This window comes from Alternaria metachromatica, assembly GCF_023757995.1.
Source record: "Alternaria metachromatica strain BMP 0045 chromosome Unknown scaffold_24, whole genome shotgun sequence".
In the NCBI taxonomy this organism is placed as follows: Eukaryota; Fungi; Ascomycota; class Dothideomycetes; order Pleosporales; family Pleosporaceae; genus Alternaria; species Alternaria metachromatica.
In genome coordinates this window covers 124,548-138,311 of record NW_026055515.1, presented here as the reverse complement: position 1 = coordinate 138,311, position 13,764 = coordinate 124,548, and the positions used below count along the sequence as shown (strand labels likewise).

Sequence of the window (13,764 nt, the reverse complement as noted above, 5' to 3'; positions counted from 1 at the left end):
AACAGCGGTCATTCATCAAAACGGCTTGGAAATTCGGCTCACTGCGTGTGGCGTCATGGTAGACCTTCACAGCATCGCCGGATGCGTCCATGCTACCTAGGGACAGTCGTTCTCTCAGCCTGGTACCTTCTATAGATGGGCTAGGGCTGACTGTGGAACACCAAGAACATAATCTGACTAGTCAGCTATTCCCGGCACATCGGTCTGAGTTCATGTTGCGGCTCACAAGGCTGAGGGCGCAATCGCTAGCGATCCTACTCAGCTTAAGCTAGTCTTCCGCGAATGATGCTAAACGCTAGAGCAACCTGCCAGGCTAAATTCTGGGTGTAGCATACATACGAAGCACTTTGCTCTATTCAGTTCTACTTCCTGAACTGAACGGGGGCGGTGTCAGCAATTCTTCCTTGGCGCAAAAAGCACCGCGCAGCAAGGCTGGAAATCTAGGTATTCCTACCCGCCGCAGCATTCAACGCCAATGGTTTCAGACTCATCAAAGATGAACGGAATTCCTGTTAAGGAAGCTTCTCGGGCTATACAAACTGTCGGCCAGATCACATCAGCCACTTCTAGTACTCTAGAAGGACCGACTTCAAATGGACTCCAAATGCTCATGGCATACAACATCAAGCGAGAATACGCACTTGGCACCTGTGCATAATGGCTCGGCCCCAAAGCCACGGCGTCGGAGTCAACATGAGCTTCGGTCATCTCTACAATTCCGGCGATGTCTCTTCATCACACCATCAGCACGCTATGCTGTGTGATATTGGGGGGCCAGCGTCGTTGATTGGCAAAGATGCATGCACAGTGCCTCTTGATGGCCGCAAGAGGCTCGAGTAAACCTCACATTCGCTTTACCTTGCTCTGTCACGGATATCCGGTCGGCAAATCTGACCCCCATAGGACTGAGCCTTGATAAACTCACCCTTTAGGTCAGGCTGAACACACGAACATAAGTAGAGCATCATGCTCGCAACGATGGAGCGGAATCCAGCCTGAGAGTATCCTCGCTTCCTGAAACCTATCTACATCAGCTAGAATTTCCCAGTCAACTTTCCCCCAACACCTACAGTCCATCTCTCTTGGGATTAATACCCTCCTACCTTCTCTACTATGTCTTCCTTCACCCTACAGAAAGTACTGCTATCCCTCCTGCTCCTAGCAAACGTCGTCATCGCCGTCCGCTTCAGTTTCACCATCCAGGAAGTACACGTCGGGGTCACCCGTGACTTGCAAGAAGACGACCTGCTTCTCGCTATCGCCTCAACAGCAGGCAGCAACACCATCAAGAACTCTTGGCTTGTTGGCGAGGTCGAAGCCGATGCTATCGTTGCGGCAAACGATACCGTCAAGTACACGCAGGAGATCGATGTTCCCGATGCTGCTTTGAACCTGTCTGTAGCCATTGGCGGCTTGAACACAGATGATGAAGATGAGGAGTTGGCTTTCAGTAAGCAGTTCGTCGATATGTGCCCCATTACTACTAACGCGTTACCAGACTTTGTGGAAGGCATAGCCGCCGTCGCTGCCGCAATCCCAGGTCCGCAAGCCCTCCCGGCTAAACTCCTCAGCATCGTGCTCGGTGTCATCGGAAACCCCTTGAACTGCACCGGTCCAGTCATCGTTGGTAATGCCCTGTATACCAAAGACCAGATGGACGAGCTCGAGCAGAACAAGCCCACATGCGAGACCAAGGAATACGGATACGACACTCCATTCGCTTGTGCACCTACCGGTCAAAATTCGAGCTACTCTGTTACCTATTGTCTTGAGCGACTTGACGCCAAGTCTGCAGCGGCGGCCAGCTCACCGAGTCTGTTTGCTCTGGTAATGAGCCTTGCGGTTGCTGTCGTCTACAGTGGCTTGTGAAGCACAACCGGAGTGTCGAGTCGAATGCTGCAAAGGAAGCTCGCTGAGATAGACTTAGGCTCGTTGAGTATATTTGCGTTCCACGAAAGGGTGAAGGAAGGCTCGGCAGCCGCGAACTCACCCAGGATGTCACAACCTCTTCCTTTGGCTCTTTTGTTCTCCTTCATAGATATTGGCCTTGTGGTTGACAGACACACCGTCGCTATAGCAAAATACTAGAAATGTTACCGTGTTTTCGTATTTGATGTTGGTGTCCAGCTCGATTGCAGCCCAGTCCATGAGCCATGGAACCACACTGTTCGATTGCGTCTGGGGTATTTGGACCCCCATCTTGAGGCCTTCGACAAGTCTTGCCCCCGACGCCGCCGCCACCGCCACCTATGTCGATGTTGTGGCTCTCGACCCGCGCCAGCTCGTCTCGTTTGGTCTCAACCTGAGACTCGTAGTGTGCGATCTTTCCTAAGCATATGCCTTTGTTCATCCTAGGGCGCTCCTCTCTCATCCCTTCCTCCACAACTTGCAGTGTCTGCCTCGCTTGCGCCATGAACGGTTTGTAGGATTCGTGCTCACTTGTGAGTTAAGGGCATGTTGAAGGTCTGGGCCAATTGAGCGAAGTCTCGATAGAAAGGAGACATGAGAGCATCAAATGGCGGAAGACTCTAATCAGCAGTCGGGGTGGGAGAAGTCCCCCGAAGTCACGGGTATGAGGGCGGAGTCAAGTCTAGCGAGGAAGACCAGGGTATCAATTTACTATCTATTCATCATAAGCACATTACTCCAAGCCCTTAAAAACTTAAGCATCAATCTCTGCCCTCAGATTACCCCGTCCACGAGCGATCGCATCGCCCAGATCCATGTTTGAGGCTTGCCCCCGCACGCTCGAAATGAAACGGCGTCCTCCATCCATACTCTTCTTGTGCTTCTCTTCCTCCTCTGCATCCTTGATCTCTTGTTGTCGGACACGCTCAGCACGCTGCTCCTCTAGTGATGTCGCCTCTGCTTGCATTGCAGCTAGGCGGTCAGCAGCGCTCTGACGGGCTTCCGTATCATCGACTTGTTTCTCGACGTGTCTCTCAACTTGTTTTCTCGGTGGTGTACGATCCCGTCGTCGGTATGTGTCGCGGTCGCGAAGATCGCCGCGATCCTCCCTCCGGCGTGGTGACCGAGTGCGGTCTCGTCGGCTGCTGTGTTTGCGGTATGGTGATCGTGAGCGGGATCTCGACCGTCTACGATGGCTGTCACGATGGCTGTCGCGATCGCGACGATCTTCTCGGTCTTCTCTCCTACGTGGCGACCGCGATCGGTGGCGCCGACTGCTGTGCTTGTGCTCGCGCTCGCGACTCCGCTCCCTGTCCCGGTTCTTGTGTTTCTTTTCTCGCTCCTTCTCTTTCTCGCGCTTTTCGGCGTATTTAGCCTCTTTCTGCGCGTCCTTCATAGCCTTCAACTGCATCTCCATTTTCTGCTTCTGGATCATGAGGAGCGGGTCTTGGAGGACCTTCTTCTGTGTGTCGCGAGCAGTGTTCGCATTCGTGTCGGCCGTGGCGGCGTCGATGCCAACTGCAGCGCCCTTCTGAAGGCTTTGTGTATCGTTCGACTTCAGCAGGTTGTCGATCCTGCGTTTGCCCAAAAGGTAGCCCTCGCGCTCCTCTGTGACACCGGCATCGCCACTCGGGCCTGAATACATCCAGTCAACCCTTCGCTGTACGACCTTGCCGCCATTCTCAGCTTGCAATCTTTGCAGCTGCTCGATTGCCGCTTCTTCTTCACGTTCCTTGCGCAACTTCTCGATCAGTTTGCGCTCCTCGAGCGCAGACTTCTCCTCCTTCCACACTCTTTCCTGGTTCTTGCGCAGGTGGGGATGCCACGACTTCTTCAGATTGAGATCTCCTCCCATGGCTGCGCGAGGTGTGGTGTGTGTGCAGGTAGGTGAAGTTTGTTGGTGGGTTTGCGAGAAAGGTGTGATGCGCGAGTAGGTGTGTTCGTTGGTGGGATTCCGAGCAAGGTGTGATGCGCGGGTAGGTGAGTTCTTTGGTGTGTGTGGTGGGTGTGGATGTGAAAAGGTGACGGAGGCTGGCAGATGAGTTGCGCGACAAAGTGCCAAGGCGCTAGGTCAGGCCCCACCCAAAAGGTGACCTCCGCGACTTCTCCGCAAAAGTTTCGACCAGACGAATGCGCCCGTATACAGCCCGGATATACACGTCACGACAGGCGCTTCCCGACCGAAACACGGTTACGTACTCCGAGAAGAGTCTATCATATTGCGATCCGTAAAAGAGTCACTTTCCGCGCAGCAATGGCGACGCGCAAACGAAACGAGTACCTCGACGTTGAGGAAAGCGAAGACGAGGAGAGAGGCTATGATTCCGGGGAGGAGAGCAGAGCGCGCATGCTACCTACCTCAAAGCGGCAAAAAATAGATCACGTCTCCGATTCCGAGGGCGATGCGGAGGAACTGGAAGATGGTGAAGAACAAGACTTCAACGAAGACGATGCCGAAGATGGAGAAGACGATGATGAGCAACACGCACCGAAGCGCTTCGCCTCCAAGATCGCCGAACTAGCACATCTCGAGAAACTCGCTGCATCCCTTCCCTCCGAAATGAGGTTACAAACCACAAAACTCGGAAAGGCTCTGCCACCCTCATCACTCAAGAAAGACAAGTCTGGCGTCATATACCTATCTCGCGTCCCGCCCTTCATGAAGCCAGCCGTAATGCGCTCCCTCTTAACACCCTACGGCGCCGTAGGTCGCATATTCCTTACACCCGAAGACAGCACTTCCCGCACCCAGCGCCTGCGCAACGGAGGCACGCGTCGCAAGCTCTTCCTCGATGGCTGGGTCGAATTCCTTCACAAACGCGACGCCAAGTTCGTTGCTGAGAACCTGAATGCGCAGACAATGGGCGGAAAGAAGAGGGGCAGGTGGCACGACGAAGTGTGGAATATCCGGTACTTGAGCGGGGTCAAGTGGCACAACCTGGTCGAGCAGATCCAGAATGAGAACGCAGAGCGCGCGGCAAGACTCAGATTTGAGATTTCGCAGGGCAAGAAGGAGAACAAGGCTTTCTTGGAGAATGTGGAGAGAGGCAAGATGGCTAGTGGTATTGAGGCTACAAGGCGGAAGAGAGGAGAAGATGTTGATGGCGATAACGCGGCGACTGAGGCAGCAGCAGCGGTACAGGAAGTAGATGGGAAGCCAAAGAGGCGGAAGGGAAGGCTCGAGTTCTCGCAGCATACGGCTACGAGCAAGGCGATGAAGAAGCCTGAGCCGGGCCAGGACGTGAATAGGGTGTTGAGTAGTATGATGTAGGGCGATGCGCATGATATCCAGGAATACGAGTATATTTCAGACTTGAACCAATGTCCTCCACCGTATCTACGATGGAAGTGTGTGCCGTAATGTAATAGTAATAACGCCAAATCCCTAATGCCTTTTCGCATCAAATAACGCCGGCCCTTGGGAGCACAATGCCAGGGTATAAGTACAGTATCGTTTTCTCGCCCCGTTTATATCGCCGTTCCTCGCTCGAAGCTGTCCCGGATTTCGCTCGTGTATTTGTTGTAGAAGCGCGAGAGCTTGTCGTTGAACTGCTTGTTCTTCTGATTGATGTACGTGACATCGCCCATATCCTCTGAATCTCGGATGCCTCTCGCTGCCCTGGCCTTCAACCTGGCGCGCTCGCCCTTCTCCAAGTCTTCTACTAGCCTATCCACGGCTTCCTTCGATGGCTTGTGGTCGTGACTGTACGCTTCGTCGACTGGTGTGTTTATGCGTCCTTGATTGTCGACGGTGTAGATTTCTCCGGCATCTGTTTCAACGAGTTGCAGAAGTCCGGAGGATACTTGCGACTGCAGTTTCCTTGCCTTCTCCTCGGCATACGCCTCCAGATCGACCTTGCTCATCTGACCAATCTGCCTCTTGTACACCTTGTTCGCCTCATTCCTGTAGTCTGCGAACGCGACTCCCTCCCTGTTCTTCGACTTCTTCTTCAGCCGCTTGTCCCAGCTCTCGCTCTCTTCAACTGTGTAGTCCCAATTTCTCTTGCGCTCGAAATCGGGGTCTTCGGATTTGAGGAGTTTGTACGAGGCTTTCTCGTTGAGGGCGCCAAGTTTGGAGATCTGCGCAAGGCGAGAACTGCGGTCTTCGGCATCGCGAACCTCGCGCTCTGTCTCTTTACGCCCGTTTACTTTGGCTGCTTGGAGCGCTTTGAAGCGGGCCATTCGCGCAGCGAGCGCAGCTTTCGGGTCGGGGTTTGTAGTCGCACCGAGAGAGCTATCTTCCGTCGAAGCGGCTTCGTGGACTGTGATCGCATCTTGCGCTGGCGCTCCATCCGCGCTTATGGTGTCTGATGCTTCGGCCTTTTCGACTTTCGGCGGTACGGATACGGTAGTGACCTCCTCTTCGACATTCTGAGGGGCTTCGGGCGCGGGCGCCGCTTCGTCTACTTTTGCTAGGTCGGCCATGGTGGGTTGTTGTTGCTGTGAGGGCAGTCGCTCCTCCGCGAAATGTTGGATTGACGACTGCCAAGACACTAGCGTGGCTCGCATGCGACAGCCTCGACCCTGGGTGAGGCCTCATCACTCCTCAACATCACCAAGGCTAAGCACCAGTTCTGCAAGGTCGACAACACACCACATGTATCAATACACAGCTATAGACGTTCTCGATGGCCTGTCTGTCGTATCCCGACGCGATTTGACATGCGTTCCCGCGTGCCGCCTAGCTTCCCGGTCACATACTACATCTCAAAGATCAGTGAGACATGCCGATCTCGTATCGAGTAGGAAGATCTTGATCATTGACCGCAGTGATCTTCAGATGCAGCGACGCAACCGATGCTGGGGCCATGCCCTGTGTCATATTCAGGAAGAGATAGTTCCTAGGGAGATCGGGTACCGACATGGAGGAGGCATTGTGGGGTTCTTACTGCTCAGAATATGCCACAATATCTCAAGGTCGCTTCTCGGAGATTTATATATGATAGCTATAGTACTTTACGGAGGTAAGCACCGGGTAATTCCACCACTCACAGCGACATTGCTCCTCGATCCTACAGCAATGGTGGGGAACATCTCGCAGACGATCTTCGTATACTGGATGAACAGGAAGCTTGATCATGAAGCCATTGTGGGGCTCTGGACTACTGGCATCCCTGCGGCGTTCCTTTTAACATGGATAAAGGCTAAATGGAGATGATGCTTATACAAAAGCTTCGCCTGCCGCGATTCACGGCATATCAGTCGTTTGCGAAGCTCCCTAGGTGTATCTCAACGGACCAAGTTACCTCAGACTCCAGTCATGGCGCTCTCCAGCTACCTCGTTGTGGCGCTGACGACCTTCGCGAGTACATACGCATCCCTACAACCCCGACAATCCTCCACTGTAACCGTCGACTTGACCAAAACGTACCAGACCATAGATGGCTTCGGCATATCGGAAACCTTTCAACGCGCGAACCAGATGCATGCCCTCTCGCCCTCACTCCAACGCTATGCCCTTGACCTGCTCTTCAACCGTACATCAGGCGCCGGCTTTTCAATCCTGCGAAATGGCATCGGTTCATCTCCGGATTCGAGCAGCGATCACATGGTTTCCATTCAACCTACAAATCCCGGTGGCCCGAACGCAACGCCAAAATATGTGTTTGACGGCAATGACAACAGCCAAGTCTGGGTCAGCACTGAAGCAGTGAAGACGTACGGCTTACGCACTGTATATGCAAACGCGTGGTCGGCACCAGGATACATGAAAACGAACAATAACGATGCCAATGGAGGGTCTCTATGCGGGGTGTCCGGCGCCAGTTGTTCAAGCGGTGATTGGAAACAGGCGTATGCTAACTATCTGGTTCAATACATCACTTACTACAAGAACATCGGGGTGGACATTACGCATCTGGGATTCCTGAACGAACCAGATCTTACGACGAGCTATGCCAGCATGAGGAGCAACGGGCAGCAAGCCGCAGACTTCATCAAAGTACTACGGCCAACACTCGACAAGGCGAACTTTACGAGCGTAAAGGTTACGTGCTGTGACGCCGAGGGATGGAGCAGTCAGCAGAGTATGATGAGTGCACTAAGTAGCGTGAGTAGCCTGTTGGGCACGATCACCGCGCAGTAAGTCCTCCACCCAAACGCCAAAACCGCACACTCACCATCATCTAGTTCCTACACATCCCAACCCAACAGTCCCATAAACACCCCCCACCACGTCTGGCAAACCGAAAACGCCGACCTCCAAGGCGCATGGACAACAACCTTCTACAGCAACAACGGCGCAGGCGAGGGCCTAAACTGGGCAACCAAAATCCACACTGCGCTCACGACTGCCAACGCTTCGGCATATTTATACTGGATCGGCGTCCAAGGCGGCGCAACAAATAGCAAGCTAATCCGTATCTCGGATGACAAAACATCAGTCATACCGAGTAAACGTCTCTGGGCATTCGCGAATTGGAGTAGACATGTGCGACCGGGTGCTGTGAGGGTAGGCGCGAGCGGTGGGCCGAGTGGGAGTCGGGTTAGTGCGTTTAGGAATGTGGATGGGAGTTTGGCTGTGCAGGTTATACAGGGAGGGACGGTGACGGGTGCGGTTACGGTTCAGGTAAGTGGTTTTGTTGCTAAGACGGCGAAGGCGTGGATCACGGATAATGGGCATGATTGCGATGAGATTACGGCTACAGTGGCAGCGGGTGGGGGTAATGTTAGTGCGCAGGTGCCGGGGAGGAGTATGGTGACTTTTGTGCTTAGTCCGGCGGCTTAGTTGAGGGGTTATGCAATAGCATGGGGATAGTATTGCTTAGTATCGAAGACACAACTGACAATAGCACAACGACATCCATCACTCTCTCATATGATGTAGTCCCAGACACGTTCATTTGGAGAATAAAGAACAAATCGTTTTCTCATGTCAGTGCTAATCTTATTACTGTATGGCTCAATCATGATTCATATCGGCGTTGTATCGAACCGCTCTCTACATACAGTTTCGTCTAGATAGGCTCATCTCTCGGCTCAATGAGCACCTCGTTCACAGAGACGTGGTCCGGCTGCTTGAGCGCATATACAATGCACTCAGCAACGTTCTCCGGATCCAGTACCTTCGCTCCAGTTGGCTCACCAAACTTCTTCAGAGCCTCCTGATCTGTGCTCATACCCAGCAGATCCGTCGCCACATTTCCTGGCTGCACAGCAGTAACCCTCAGTCCGGTACCAGCAGTCTCGAGCCTCAAGCTTTGCAGTGTAGCTTCGACGAAGAACTTTGATGCAGAGTAGACGCCGAGGCCAGGGAAGACCTTTCGTCCAGCATCCGAGGAGATGGCGAGAAGGTGGCCCTTTCCTCGCTTGAGCATCGAGGGTACGATGGACGAGATGACGTTGAGAAGACCTTTGCAGTTGACGTCAACGGTTTGGTTCCATTGGTCGGTGTATGTGTTGGCCATCATGGTGAAGTACATGACTCCCGAGACGTTCACGAAGATATCGACAGGTCCAAGCTGGCTCTCTGCTGCGGCAACAAGGGCCTCTACCTGGGCCTTATCGGTGACATCGGTCTTTTGCGTGATGACCTTGCCTTCGCGGATCACGAGGCGTTTTTTAAGGTCTTCAAGGGCGTCGATTCGGCGTGCTGCGAGGGCGACGTGGCAACCCTCCCTAGCGAGAGCAGTGGCGGTAGCAGCGCCAATACCGGATGATGCGCCCATGACCACGGCAACCTTGCCGAAAAGAGGACCTCTTCGTGGAAGTCTGGCAGAGCCACCAGCAGCATCCTGGTGCGCGGGCGGCTTTGGAAGCCAGCCACGTGCATACCAATGCCGTGTGTATGTCTCAAGTAGTGTTTGGTCCACCTTCGGGCGCTCCACTGCGAGGCGCAGCGGCCTGGTCTTCGCGTTATCGAGCACAACAACATCTCTCAGAAACTCGACGCTTGGCATACCGCTTCGGAGGATATCAACAGTGAAAGCACCGTCACCACCCTTGGCAGAACCTCGCTTGTCGTCCCAGAGGCTAGTCCACTTCTCGAACTCCATTGGCTGGGTTGGGTAACCTAGTGTACTGAGATCTTCGAAGACCTTGCTAATGTCGACTGGGTCAGGGTCTCCGATGTGGAACATCGTCTGATCGGTCTCGGTCTGGTTGCTAAGGTGCATTATGGCCTTGCTGACGAAGTCGACAGGAGTCATCTCCGCGCGCCAGCCCTTGACATCAGGGTAGTAGCCAATTCTGATCGACTCGACAATCATGGCTGTCAACAGATCCCATGCATTGGCGGCACCTGTCTCACTATGACCACTGATGGTTCCGAGACGGTGGATCTTGATGGGAAGGCCTCTACGACCAGCCTCTAGAGCGAGCTGCTCAGCAACCCACTTAGTTTGGCCGTAACCATCAGCAAGTTTGGTAACATCATCGACCTCCAGCATGGCGTCTTCTGACCATCCCTCGCGACCCTTCGCAGGCAGAAGTACTCCATTGGTGGAGATGTACTGTACGGTAGCACCGCCTTGAGCAGCAAGACGAAGAACCTCTCTTGTACCACCAACATTGGGTTTCTGCAGCGCAGCGTAAGGGTAAACCAAGTTGACAGTGGCAGCTGCGTGGACAATTACGTCGAGACGGTCAGCCAAGGCCTTGAATGTGTCCGGAGCGAGACCGAAGCGTTTACGCGACAAGTTTCCTGGAAGAATCTCGACACGCTCCATGATGTTGTCGCTCCACAGACCAAAGTCCAGCAAGTTCCTGCGTATCCTAGCAATACCAGCGGGTATATCGTCTTGCGAAGAATCGGCGAATCGGACCATGCAGACGATCTGGGCAGATGTGGTCTCAAGAAGATCTCGGAGCAGAAACGCACCCAAGAATCCAGTGACACCAGTGAGTAATACAGTCTTCGCATCCTTGAGCGCACAAATCTTGGCGTCTTTTGGCTGGATCTCCTTGTCTAGTACTGAGTCTGCTCGCAGAACGGCCGGTAGGTTCTCCTGGACTTCGGCAGTGTGGCCATCCCGAATAGCTCGAACAGTATCGAGATGACCATTGAGTGTTGCTGGAGTGGCGAGGCGTGCGACCGGCACCCTGAATCCGAAAGTGTTTGACAGACGCGCGGCGAGATCGGCAAGTAGCAGTGAGTGACCACCGAGATCGAAGAAGTTGTATTCAGGAGTGATGGAGCTAGGGCTGATGCTCAATATAGACGCCCAAATCTGGGTGATCTGTTCGATAGAGATGGGGCTCTGCTCGAATTTGCGTGCGCTTCCTGTGGGGGATGCAGGTCTAGGAGGAGGTAGTGCCTTAAGGTCGACCTTTCCGGACACATCGCTCCTTGGAAGACTGTCCATCTCGACCCAAAGTGCGGGTATCATGTAATGAGCAAGGTATGCCATCAGCATGCGCCTGGCAGTCGAGCTGCGGCCTGTTCGGTCAATCTCGACTTCTGGACGTTCTGCAGACGCCTCCTTGTCACGCACAATGTACGCAACCAATTGTCGATCGATGCCTTCTCCGAAAGGTACAACAGCACAGTGGCTGACTGCCAAGTGGTTGAGAATCGCGCTCTCAACTTTTCCTGGTACCACAGAGTATCCACGGATCTTGATCATTGCGCCAACACGTCCAGTGATCTCAAGCAAGCCATTCGATAGAAGACGTGCCTTATCACCAGTCCTGTACATGCGAGCACCGGTCTTCGAGCTGTAAGGATTCCGGATGAAAGCTTTGGCGGTGGTCTCGGGGCGGTTAAGATACCCTCGAGCAAGCAAGTGTCCACCGACGCAGAGCTCGCCATTTTCTCCTTCGTCCACTTTCTGGCCACTCTCGTCCACGATATAGATGTATTTCCTGTCAATTAGCGGCGGTCCTACAGGGCAATAGGCAGCATCCTTGTCCAGCTTCTCGAGCATGTCCTTAATGTCTCCACAAGCAATCTCGTGGGTCTCGCATGCGCTGTAGACATTGAGCAGGCGGGTATTGGGTAGAGCTTTGATACCACGACGTGCAAGGTCAGTGGTTACAACTTCGCCGTTAAGCCAAACAGTCTTCAGGTTTGGCAGGCGCGTCTCCAGCGCTTGGTGACGTGCAAGAACGGCAGAGAAGAGTGTTGGTGTGAAAAGAGTCTCTGTGATCTTTTTCGAGGCGAGTAGGTCGACAAGCATGCGCGGGTCATAGCTGGCCTCGTCCGGTACAGCAACGACAGTCGCACCTCGCAACAGCGGGCGAAGAATTTCCCAAACAAAGAACACATTGCATGCCACACGGTCGCCTGGCTGTATGTCTGAGAGTCCAAATCGAAGGTTATATGAGAGAACCGCCGCTCGGTGTGGGTTGGCGATGCCTTTCGGCTTGCCAGTCGTTCCACTGGAGTACGCAACAAAGGCCAAGCGGTCCAAATCGGTCTCCTCGGGCAATGGCTTCAGCTCTGACTCGCTCAACTGGCCGTTGGTAGCTGAACTGGTTTCATCCAGAACAACAAGCGGAGTGCTTCCCTTGATCTTGCCGACTTCGGCGCTGATAGTAACCACGACGGTAGGTTGAGCATCCTCTAGAACATCCGCAAGGAGGTCGGGAGGGTATGCCAATTCCAGGACCAAGAATGCACCGCCAGCCCGTAGGGCTGCTAGGGAGGCGATCACATAGTCGGCGGATCGCGGCAACAGGACACCTACCAAGCTGTCACGGCCGACGCCATGACCCCGCAGCCGGTCGGCGAGGGCAGCGACTTTGTCGTGGAGCTCCTGATATGTGTATGTATGCTTGTCGTCTTCCAAAGCAATCAGATCCGGGGTAGCTTGGACCTGTTTCGTGAAAAGTGCCGAAAGGTCCTTGGTAGTGTCGATGACAGACATGGTCTGTAATTTTCCAAAGGAGGGGCAGATGAAAAGTCAAAGTTTGCGAATAAAGGGTACCCAACGTCTTATTTATTGAGTTGTACACCCCATAAGTCGGATCGATAGCCCTCGTTGAGTGATGCAAAGCGTGGGGAATTTGGCTCGTTGAGGATGAGGTGGTTCGCTAATTCCTTCGCGCATCATGGCACTTTCCTTGTCTTGAGGTGGTGCCGAGAGGCCTGCCGATAACGTCATTTGCTAGCGTTAACTAACAATCCAACAACCCCATATCATTGCTCAGTGATGCGCATCGTTGGGGCCGTCGGAAAGTCGCCTTTGGCTGGTTGGTTCCTTGTTGACAGCTTGCATGAACACCACCCGGGTTACTGCCGACACAGTGTGGCCGCCTGTCGGGTAGTCGCTCCATAGCGTCAGTCTAGAGAACTCGTAGTGCATTCCCACTGGAGAAGGAAAGGTCGCGCAGTTTCTGCTGAGACTTTCGGGGGCATCGATGGAGACGTGTGGATGCGGGAGGCGTTGTGGGGGTGTTCAATTCCACCGGACAAGAGCCGTGGCACGTCTCTATACTGTACACGGTCAGCTTTACTAGACGATCGGGAGCGTATTTCTTGTGCTTCATGTCCATATGATCCCGCATCGCCCTCTTGAGCTATTGTGCGTTGTAGAAGGCTTCGGTGCTCATGCTGGTCGCTGGGCGAGACATAACGAAGACACCAAGGGGTCTCAGTCGTTCAAATAAGCATCGCAATGCGTAGTCATGTACCGATAGCTTGGTAAAAACTGGACTGAGGATATGCAACTTACTGTTAGTCGATCTTAGGACGTTGATATTGTCCAGCTGAGGTTCTGTCGGCGTACAACATATCCGCGGGTACAAGGTGCACCAAGAGGCTATTCCATGTAAAAGTACGTCGCGTGGGTGATACATTTCATTGAACACAAAGCTATAAGCACAGTAGCGCTGTTCAAGTTATATACGAAGGAAGACCAGTGTCGAGGTCATGCCCGAGGAGCGGGTGCGGGGAAAGACGCTAGGGCGCGGTACCAG

The 13,764-nt window shown here is 53.6% G+C and overlaps 6 protein-coding genes across 6 annotated transcripts; 3 read left to right on the top strand and 3 right to left on the bottom strand.

Annotated features, from left to right (window-relative positions):
- Positions 1 to 1,113: 1,113 nt before the first annotated feature.
- On the top strand, positions 1,114 to 1,869 carry J4E83_008396 (uncharacterized protein; the record flags this gene model as incomplete). Its single annotated transcript, XM_049335293.1, has 2 exons — positions 1,114 to 1,450; positions 1,499 to 1,869. The coding sequence occupies 2 exons, from the start codon at positions 1,114 to 1,116 to the stop codon at positions 1,867 to 1,869; spliced, it is 708 nt and encodes a 235-aa protein (XP_049185559.1).
- A 793-nt stretch (positions 1,870 to 2,662) lies between these two features.
- J4E83_008395 (uncharacterized protein) lies at positions 2,663 to 3,763 on the bottom strand (the record flags this gene model as incomplete). Its single annotated transcript, XM_049335292.1, has 1 exon — positions 2,663 to 3,763. One exon carries the CDS (start codon positions 3,761 to 3,763, stop codon positions 2,663 to 2,665), a length of 1,101 nt encoding a protein of 366 aa, XP_049185558.1.
- Positions 3,764 to 4,162: 399 nt separating this feature from the next.
- ESF2 (RNA-binding ATPase activator esf2) lies at positions 4,163 to 5,179 on the top strand (the record flags this gene model as incomplete). Its single annotated transcript, XM_049335291.1, has 1 exon — positions 4,163 to 5,179. The coding sequence occupies one exon, from the start codon at positions 4,163 to 4,165 to the stop codon at positions 5,177 to 5,179; it is 1,017 nt and encodes a 338-aa protein (XP_049185557.1).
- A 197-nt stretch (positions 5,180 to 5,376) lies between these two features.
- On the bottom strand, positions 5,377 to 6,333 carry J4E83_008393 (uncharacterized protein; the record flags this gene model as incomplete). Its single annotated transcript, XM_049335290.1, has 1 exon — positions 5,377 to 6,333. One exon carries the CDS (start codon positions 6,331 to 6,333, stop codon positions 5,377 to 5,379), a length of 957 nt encoding a protein of 318 aa, XP_049185556.1.
- Positions 6,334 to 7,168: 835 nt separating this feature from the next.
- On the top strand, positions 7,169 to 8,635 carry J4E83_008392 (uncharacterized protein; the record flags this gene model as incomplete). Its single annotated transcript, XM_049335289.1, has 2 exons — positions 7,169 to 7,989; positions 8,038 to 8,635. 2 exons carry the CDS (start codon positions 7,169 to 7,171, stop codon positions 8,633 to 8,635), a joined length of 1,419 nt encoding a protein of 472 aa, XP_049185555.1.
- Positions 8,636 to 8,864: 229 nt separating this feature from the next.
- J4E83_008391 (putative NRPS-like protein biosynthetic cluster) lies at positions 8,865 to 12,713 on the bottom strand (the record flags this gene model as incomplete). The annotated part of the gene is made up of 1 exon (XM_049335288.1): positions 8,865 to 12,713. One exon carries the CDS (start codon positions 12,711 to 12,713, stop codon positions 8,865 to 8,867), a length of 3,849 nt encoding a protein of 1,282 aa, XP_049185554.1.
- Between the last annotated feature and the right edge of the window lie 1,051 nt (positions 12,714 to 13,764).